The following is a 10,006-nucleotide window of genomic DNA, read 5'->3' as shown; positions in this document are numbered from 1 at the left end:
ACAACATAACCCTTCTTTAATTTTTATTGGGGTTTGGTGCAGCTCCTCAGTTTATCATCTGTTTGAAACTAGTTGTCCAGCTCCTTCATCTTAAAGGAAACTTTCCTCTGATTTGCTGCTGCCTATAAACAGAATGTGAGTGGAGCTTAAGATGAACTGACCACATTAGTGGATCCTATCTGTTATGGCTCATGCTGAGCCAAAATTATAAAGAAGACTGCCTGACACCAAGCAGGCATTTAGAGCAGTCTGGCCACAATTAATGTAAGAGCATCTCCAAAAGTTGATTCTGTTCATCTGGACGTAGCGTTTTCAGTGGGAGAAACGTTTTGTCACTCATCCAAGTGACTTCTTTAGTTTCAGCTGACTGCAGGTTTCCCCAATCTTATAAACAGTACATTTGCATAATGACAGAAACTAGCACCACTGAAGGAACAATGGGCTGGGAGGTCAGTTCCTTCATTATAATTATGTAAGAGCATATATGACAGAAGAAAAAAGAATAATAGATCAGTATAATTTCAAGCTAAAGGTCCTTCTCTGAGTGTTTTGTAACTGAGGCGTTTGTGTTTCATAAGGTCAGCTGTTTATTTATGTTAATTAATCACGTACATTGTTTGATCTTACAGTGAATGTTGTAATCCTGCAACTCCTGTCACAAGTGCATTAAATCAATTTCACAAAACCACTTTCACCAGTTGTTTTGTGGAGGAAGTAGACTCTATACAGAATCTACAAAATGCAGTTTTGAAATTATGATTTCACTCATGGAGGGGGTAGGGGCGTAATTTACAGGGGGGTTAGGGGGTTATGACCCCCCCCCCCCCCCCCCCATATTAACACCCAACCAATCTTGCATAAATAGACTGTTGATTTTATTTACTAATTTACTATTACCAGCAAAATAGCTGCATGTTTAATCATCTAGGAGTTTACCCAGATTTACCCCCCCCCCCCCCCCCCCCCCCCAATGTTCAACACAAAGTTAAACAAACAAACAAACAAACAAACAAATAATGAAATCGAGGAGGGGGGAAATATTTTTTTCACAGATAAAAGATGGATGGTGTCTAAAAAATCGACCCACTGTGACCTGCTTTCTTACTCATGGCCAGGAGGAGGCGACTTATTGGGCTGCCAAAAGAAGCCTGAGCATTTAGACGTCCATGAGGGAATGATGCTGCGGCTCAGCTGATTTATGATCTCAGTAAACACATTTCTGATGCGTTTATGGTCTCAATTTCTAGTTTTAGGTCTCACTGAATTCACTATCGTTGTTTTGTTTATCATTAGTTGTAATTATGATGCCCACGAGAGCTGGTACTCACGTTTTCATTTTAATTCAATTCAATTCAATTCAATTCAATTTTATTTATATAGCGCCAAATCACAACAAAAGTCGCCTCAAGGCGCTTCATAGATACAGAGAAAAACCCAACAATCATATGACCCCCTATGAACAAGCACTTTGGCGACAGTGGGAAGGAAAAACTCCCTTTTAACAGGAAGAAACCTCCGGCAGAACCAGGCTCAGGGAGGGGCGGCCATCTGCTGCGACCGGTTGGGGTGAGAGAAGGAAGACAGGATAAAGACATGCTGTGGAAGAGAGACAGAGGTTAATAACAGATATGATTCAATGCAGAGAGGTCTGTTAATACATAGTGAGTGAGAAAGGTGACTGGAAAGGAAAAACTCAATGCATCATGGGAATCCCCCGGCAGCCTACGTCTATTGCAGCATAACTAAGGAAATATTCAGGGTCACCTGGTCCAGCCCTAACTATATGCTTTAGCAAAAAGGAAAGATTTAAGCCTAATCTTAAAAGTAGAGATAGTGTCTGTCTCCTGAATCCAAACTGGAAGCTGGTTCCACAGAAAAGGGGCCTGAAAACTGAAGGCTCTCCCTCCCATTCTACTTTTAAATACTCTAGGAACAACAAGTAGGCCTGCAGAGCGAGAGCGAAGTGCTCTAATAGGGTGATATGGTACTACAAGGTCATTAAGATAAGATGAGGCCTGATTATTTAAGACCTTGTATGTGAGGAGCAGGATTTTGTCTCCTGAATCCAAACTGGAAGCTGGTTCCACAGAAGAGGGGCCTGAAGTTGGCGACGTACTAAAAGTACAGCATCCCTCAGTTTCACAGAGGGATCCACCTTGAAGCTTGACTAATGCCACAAAAGCTCCATCTTATATGTAGTCAATGGCCAGAGCCTGATGTCACGAGTCATATCACTGTAATTAATATCAAGCAGCTAACCTTGAGAGATAACTTGTCAACAAACACTTACCCAGATTCAATCAGCAACAATTTACTGTTCATCGTTTACTGTCACTTATTATTATACAGTGGGGCAAAAAAGTATTTAGTCAGCCACCGATTGTGCAAGTTGTCATGTTGGAAGACCCAGCCTCGTTCCATCTTCAAAGTTCTCACTGATGGAAGGAGGTTTTGACTCAAAATCTCACGATACATGGCCCCATTCATTCTGTCCTTAACACGGATCAGTCGTCCTGTCCCCTTGGCAGAAAAACAGCCCCATAGCATGATGTTTCCACCCCCATGCTTCACAGTAGGTATGGTGTTCTTGGGATGCAACTCAGTATTCTTCTTCCTCCAAACACGACGAGTTGAGTTTATACCAAAAAGTTCTACTTTGGTTTCATCTGACCACATGACATTCTCCCAATCCTCTGCTGTATCATCCATGTGCTCTCTGGCAAACTTCAGACGGGCCTGGACATGCACTGGCTTCAGCAGCGGAACACGTCTGGCACTGCGGGATTTGATTCCCTGCCGTTGTAGTGTGTTACTGATGGTGACCTTTGTTACTTTGGTCCCAGCTCTCTGCAGGTCATTCACCAGGTCCCCCCGTGTGGTTCTGGGATCTTTGCTCACCGTTCTCATGATCATTTTGACCCCACGGGATGAGATCTTGCGTGGAGCCCCAGATCGAGGGAGATTATCAGTGGTCTTGTATGTCTTCCATTTTCTGATGATTGCTCCCACAGTTGATTTTTTCACACCAAGCTGCTTGCCTATTGTAGATTCACTCTTCCCAGTCTGGTGCAGGTCTACAATACTTTTCCTGGTGTCCTTCGAAAGCTCTTTGGTCTTGGCCATGGCGGAGTTTAGAGTCTGACTGTTTGAGGCTGTGGACAGGTGTCTTTTATACAGATGATGAGTTCAAACAGGTGCCATTCATACAGGTAACGAGTGGGGGACAGAAAAGCGTCTTACAGAAGACGTTACAGGTCTGTGAGAGCCAGAGATTTTCCTTGTTTGAGGTGATCAAATACTTATTTTCCACCCTGATTTACGAATAAATTCTTTACAAATCCTACCATGTGAATTCATGGATTTTTTTTTTCACATTCTGTCTCTCACAGTTGAAGTGTACCTCTGGTGCAAATTACTGACCTCTGTCATCATTTTAAGTGGGGGAACTTGCACAATCGGTGGCTGACTAAATACTTTTTTGCCCCACTGTATAATACTTACCACTATTTTAAAATAAGTTTCCATGTCCCCATCACCAGCCCAGAAAGAGAGAAATTTGAGAGTAATAAACAACCTTATAAGAACGAGTCAGTGGAGCTAATTTTAAAATTGTGTTGTTCAAATTGTTGTTCAAGACAATGACTAGTAGTAAGTACACTGTGGATATTAGCTATTTGTAGAGCCAAAAGGTTTAGCCAAAGTTTTATAATGGTATATAAAAATTGAAATAAGAACCTGGATTTAGTTTTATGGTGTGCATTCAGGTTGCCTACCAGCCCGACCTCGAGCTGAGAACGCCATCATCTACCTGCTCAATCGTGTCTATGCCCATCTGGACCAGTCGGCGAGCACAGTAAGAGTCATGTTTTTTGACTTTTCCAGTGCATTCAATACCATCAGGCCGACCTTCCATAGTGATAAGCTGATAGTGATGCAGGTAGATGCCTCTCTGACAGGAAGACCAAGATATGCGTCTTCAGCATTGTGTGTCTGACAAAAAGGGCCTGTATTTGTATAGCGCTTTACTAGTCCCTAAGGACCCCAAAGTGCTTTACACATCCAGTCATCCACCCATTCACACGGTAATCAGCAACCTCTTTCCCCTCTACACCTCAGACTTAAGCCACCGCACAGAGACCAGCCATCTTCATGTTTTCTGATGATTCTGTGGTGGTTGGATGCATCAGTGACGGTGATGAGACAAAGTACCAGGCTGTGGTTCTCTTTTGTCATGTGGTGCAGCTCAATATGACAAAGACCAAAGAACTGATTGTGGACTTTAGGAGGACCAGGAAACCTGTGACCCCTGTTTCAATCCAGGGGGTCGATACGGACATTGTGGAGGACCTTTAAGTTTACATTGATAATAAACTGGACTGAGTTAAAAAAATACCACTGCACCTTAAGGTAGGAGAGGCGGATGTTATCCAAGATAAGGACAATGCTGCACAATACCTCCCACCCACTCCATGACGTGTTGGCCAGTCACAGGAACATGTTCAGTGAGAGACTGAGATTACCCAAACGCACCACTGAACGACACAGTTAATCATTCCTGCTTGTGGCCATCTCCCTGTACAAGTCCTTAATCTAATGCACAGTACACATTGCAATAGTTACATCCTGTGCACATCCTCTACAGTGAGAATAACAAATGACAAGTTTTACAGCTCAGAGTAAAATGTAAATCATACATATTAAATCTCTGTGATGTTCTGGATATGTATAATTTAGTAATTTGTATATATTAGAGCTATTTCTTATATTTTGTATAATTGTAATATATTGTATTATTCAATTTAGTTCAGTGCGTTACTGTTCTTATTGTCTTGAAGCCACTGTAACCATATAATTTCCTTAAGGATTAATAAAGTGTTCTGATTTTGATTCTGATACATTTAACAAAATTCATTCTGTTTTAAGATGTGTCACAGCGGACATGAAAAACATTTGCATTTGAGTGTTTACATTTGACCACAAGAGGGAAGAATTTGCTAGTCATGTAAACCTGTAAAATATCTGATAATAGTAAAACATCATGAAAGTAACATTTAGTAATTTTATGAGTAAAGAAAGTTAAACTTTGAGGGCATGTGAAAGAAGAGCTTAAAATTAAATGTGTTCATAGACTTAAACTTATAATTAAACAAAAGAACTAAAGAAGCTTAAAACACATTATTGTAATATTTCCATATCAGTTAATGTGGAAGCAGTAAACACTGGACCTTTAACAAAACACTACAGACACAGTGAAGTAAAACTGGGGAATTGTTTACTGTGTTTCCGTAATGCATGCATGAGTAAAACATGATTTGTGGTTAGTGTAATGGGATGAATTCTGCAACACAGAGCTAACCTTTACAAATGTGGGTAGTCTTTGCTCTGTTAAAGAAGACACAAACACAAACACACAAGACACACACACAAAAAAAAAAAGAAGACACAAACATCATTTAGTTCCTTTAACTGTCCCAGAAGGTTTGTAATTTATTAAACTGTGGAGACTGCAGATTTAGGAGGTTGGGAAGATCTGGAAGCCAGTGAATATGGTGCTGGCGCTGGCCTGGCCTGTCAGGATGGTGTTTGTCTTGACTGTCTTCAGTGAGACCACGTCGCCAACTTCCAGCTCCAGAACTGCCGTGCCAGAGACGACCAGAAACCCATTATACTGGTCACACAATTCCATGTCACTTACACCATTTTTCTCCAACTTCAGGCACACCTAGAGGATCACAAGTCACACACAGAATTTTATTTATTATAAGATTGTAAACAAGCATTCCTTATATAAGAATTATTTCAAGAGGTGTGACTGCATTTTACATAAACTTTACAAAAGTTGTTTTTGTAAGAATCTAAATAATACAAAAACAAACAAAATTGTAAATAATAGAAATCATGGAAATCATCGCAACTTTATATTCTAAAAGATTTGTGTATTTTACATTTATTTTCCAACATAATGAGGAAATACAAAAATATAAAAGACAAGGATTGGCTTAAAGACTGGCAGAAATAAAGTAATGGAGAAAAAAAAATCATTTTTTTACAGGCTTTTTCCAAAAGGTTTAACAATCATTGCTAATAATGATTTTTACAATCAAACAATCAAACCTATCAAAATGTATGAAATTTGATCACTGGAGTTGTTGTAGTTTCCCCTCCCTGATAATGCATATTTATTTATAGTTTTCTGAATATTTCCCAATTTGGAATCAAAATCCAGAATGAAGTATTTTTTTGTTAATGTAGAAATATTTAATTTCAAGTAAGAATTCAAGAGATATTTAAATATATATATAAAATCTTTGATATCAATGTTCTCATTGTGGATACTGTTCCCTTTTACTATCAGGTGGAATTATTATGAGGCTTTTAATATTCATACTTTAAGTTGTAAGTACTGAGCTTGAAAGTTGAGTAGGAAACATGACAGCAGTTTAATCTATACAATATTGGAACACTAAAAAGGAGAAGGACAAACACGAACTTGGCAGAAACAGAAAATACAGAGTAGTTTTACAAGAATAAATTATTCATACTCACCTTATACTTTCCTGAGATGTGGTAACTGAAGAAATATATGCCTCTGTTGGTGCAGATGTACGTTGTATCATTTGTCAGTCTTTCTCCTCGAAACAGTTCATTCTCTTCAGCCAAAATTGGTCTGTGGGAGATTTACAGATCAACAACGATAGTTTGTTTTTCTGTTTTTTTAAGTTTTGAGTTGTGCTAGTTCTTACAAAACAAAGAGCTGTGGTTATTTTTTATTCATAGCAATGTGTGTATTAGAGATGTGCAAAGCAGCCGGTATTTGTATCTGTACTTGTATTTGTTGAGGAGGGAAAAGTATTTGTATTTGTATTCGAGTAATATTTTTTAAAAATGGGTAAAAATCCAGTTTTTTTGCGTTGCACTTTTAACAAACATTATAGTGTAAGTATTCTTTAATTATATCCATTATAATAATTATGGATATGCAATATTAGTTGATGTTTTCCCATAAATCCAGCAATGAACATGTAACAAGGAACGTCATTGAACGTCATTGCCAGATGGCTCAGCAGCAGCAACATTCTTCTATTCGGTTCCCCAAATCCATGTGGGGAGTTTCAGCTAAGTTAATGAGTGACAACTACACAAGCATTGTTTTAACCTTGTTTTAACCTTTTTAACCGAACGTTAACGTTACTCTGTCAACAGCCTATTGTCTAAATTACTGAGCTAACAGAGCTATGTAAAGACAAAGGAACACCAGAGCACCCAACTGCAGACGTCAATGATGCAGCGCAATGGCATAATCTCCCGATCTTCGCAAAAGTTATAAACTGGAACCCAGTTCAGGTACAAAAATATCAATTCAGCAAACATTGTGAAGCAGTTCACTCTTTTTTCGAGCCTTTTCTGTTGCTGTGTGGAGCAGTGCGTGTCAGTCACCTCTTTCACATGTCACTCACTCATCTAGTCATGTTCTGCGGTCTCATAAGGAAACTCAGGTTTTTAATAGATAATAATATAATTTAATATAATAAAGTTTTTCTTATTCCCGAACACAAATATTTTTTTTAAATATTTGTTCAAAATAAATATTTGTAAAAAACACGTTATTTGTGCCTTTCCGAATACCATATTCGGGTTCGGCTCCCCCTCCAGTGTGTATTACTCTAATTAAAACCACATTTTAATAGAGTAACATCTTGTTGGGTTGAAAAAGTTTAAAAAACACTATTTGAAACAATAACCACCTCAGGATGATGTTTAATGAGGTCATAAATCGAAGGAGCTGAGTGTCGTTTTTCTATTAATCAGATTTTTTTGGACCAGTCACCCCCTGTTGGCCAGTAGAAAGAATGCAAGTTTAAGCAGTGGCTGCATTTTTCAGACCTGGAAGCTATTGCCATCTTTCATATACAGTCTATGGTTCAACTAAGATTACACAGTGTTGATGAATCTGTTACTTACTGTTCATGTTTTTAAACAAAAATCTAAAACTTGTTATGTGTGGAGACTTTACTATATGCCGCTATTTTAGTCAGTGTTTTTTAAATAGAATAACTAAGTTAATCAGGTGCTCAGTGGTCACTTTATCTGTCATCCAATCAAACAGTTTTTCCCTTTTTGTTTCCTTACCACTAGCTTTGGGTAGTTTCTATATTTACCTAGCAATTCTGAAATAAAATATCACTCTTTTTTCATTCTGAAGATTCAAAACTTTCAGCACACTGACCCATTGAAGATGATGGGAGTATCTACTACTGATGATGTCGTAGATTTCAAGGAGAAATAGGATTGTTGTTGGCCAAAGGGGCTTCCCTTCGGCCCGCGTAGACCTGGTAACCCCCTACTGCCTGGTTGGCCTGGGTCCCCTTTCAGTCCAGGTCGCCCTGGAGGACCAATTGGACCAGGTTCTCCTTTCTGACCCCTGATGGTATGATCTGCCTCACCTGCTCATGCAAATAAACAGTTATTACACAGCATAAAAATATCAGTGGAAATTGAAACTGAAGTACAAGATAATCAGTTATCTTTTGGCCAGCTTGGCAAATGCACCAATGAAGTGTTTTTAAATCTGTTAATGAAGAAGTCCTCTGACTAAATAGATGTTTTAGTAATAGGAACGAAAACCTGCACTCCATATAGTGTACAGTTAATATTGAGTATTTATTCTCTTCATGTGCAGTCTGCGCTCACCGGGGTCTCCCTTCTCTCCTTTAGCACCATCATTGCCGTTGGGCCCATGAGTGCCTGGTATCCCAGGAATCCCAGGGATTCCCCCATTGCAGGACTGCATGTCAGCTGGGGTGATGTGAACCAGAAACAGCAACACTGCAGTACTGCAGCTCAGCCACTGGAGGGCCTGATCACACAGATATGAGTTACCTTTCAAAAAAATAGACCCTCATATAAAAAAACAAATAAACCAAAACATAAAAATAAAATAAAATAAAGCTTTCAGAAGAATTTCCATCTAAGTGGAGTGACAAGCTACAAACTGAAGATATAACTTTTTAAAGATTGTATTGAATCCTTACAAAAATAATAAATTAAAATACAAAAAATACAGGGAAATGTTTAGGATAAGTACATTTGAGTCTTTAAAAAGAAATCTGTAAAAGACAAGAACTCTAAAACATTTAACTACACTTAAAAAGTGAAAGATAATTGACACCATTGAATCCAACATGAACAACCATTCAGCAAGAAATGTGAGGAAACCCAACACTTCTGTACAAGTCTGTACAGTTTTGTCTGGCTAGCTTTTTAGTATCTGTAAAAATCATCTCACCATTTGCAGGTAATAAAGTGTTTCCTGCTGCAGCGGAGCGATAAGCTGATGGGGAGCGGAGATGAAGACTTTTCGTTGTGCTTCACTGTGACTGCCACAGCTCAATCGGGCGAAAAAAGAGGAAGTGAAACTTAAGAGAGCAAGAAGAAAAACTATTGGTGTCACTATTAATCCTTTCTGTGGTACAACACTAATTCTTCACTCTGTAGGGACTTACAGGGACAAATCCAATCTGTGGCCCCCCTATTGGGTTTTGAAGATACTGCAGCAGGTCTTTAATAGGCCGTTTAGGTTACCAGAGAAATATGGTCTGGTCTGATTATTTGGGCTTTCTCTTTATTGCTGTAGGCTCTTAACCTTGCAATGAAAATTGCCTTGAGATGATGATGTTGTTGTGATTTGGTGGTGTGTGAAAAAAAGTGAATAGAATAGCTGGGGTACCTGGAGAGAACCCATGCAGAAATGGGGGAGCATGCAAACTACACTGGAGTCCACAGACCTCAAGATTAAAACCTACGACTGTCTTCCTGTGAAGTAAAATTACTAACCACTGCATCTCTAGATATACTTATTCAAAATGAAACACCCAATAATCACAAAAAATGAATGAAATAAATGTTACATCTAATTTGACATTGGTTATGAACAATACCAAGGAGGAAGCGCTGAAGTGTTAAACTGAGCAGAGATTTATTGTTTTTGCATCATGAACATCCAGAA

At 38.8% G+C, this 10,006-nt stretch overlaps 1 protein-coding gene across 1 annotated transcript; it reads right to left on the bottom strand.

Moving 5' to 3' along the window:
- Positions 1-5,255: 5,255 nt before the first annotated feature.
- On the bottom strand, positions 5,256-9,460 carry c1qb (complement component 1, q subcomponent, B chain). Its single transcript, XM_086293005.1, has 5 exons — positions 9,287-9,460; positions 8,692-8,857; positions 8,228-8,444; positions 6,547-6,667; positions 5,256-5,722 (listed from the first exon to the last, which is right to left on the bottom strand). The coding sequence occupies exons 1-5, from the start codon at positions 9,287-9,289 to the stop codon at positions 5,513-5,515; spliced, it is 717 nt and encodes a 238-aa protein (XP_086149131.1). The 5' UTR covers positions 9,290-9,460; the 3' UTR covers positions 5,256-5,512.
- Between the last annotated feature and the right edge of the window lie 546 nt (positions 9,461-10,006).

This window comes from Aulonocara sp. 'chitande type north' Nkhata Bay, linkage group LG5 (genome assembly GCF_057382095.1).
Source record: "Aulonocara sp. 'chitande type north' Nkhata Bay isolate Kocher_YH1m ecotype deep benthic linkage group LG5, A_spYH_male_GT1.1, whole genome shotgun sequence".
Lineage (NCBI taxonomy): Eukaryota > Metazoa > Chordata > Actinopteri > Cichliformes > Cichlidae > Aulonocara > Aulonocara sp. 'chitande type north' Nkhata Bay.
The sequence above is the reverse complement of the archived record's forward strand: the minus strand, read 5'-3'. Positions and strand labels throughout refer to the sequence as shown.

Coding starts and splice junctions, on each gene's coding strand:
- c1qb (XM_086293005.1), bottom strand. Junction 8,445..8,691: donor AGGAGAGAAGGGAGACCCCG/GTGAGCGCAGAC, acceptor TTGCATGAGCAG/GTGAGGCAGATCATACCATC. Junction 6,668..8,227: donor ACTCCCATCATCTTCAATGG/GTCAGTGTGCTG, acceptor AATCTCCCACAG/ACCAATTTTGGCTGAAGAGA.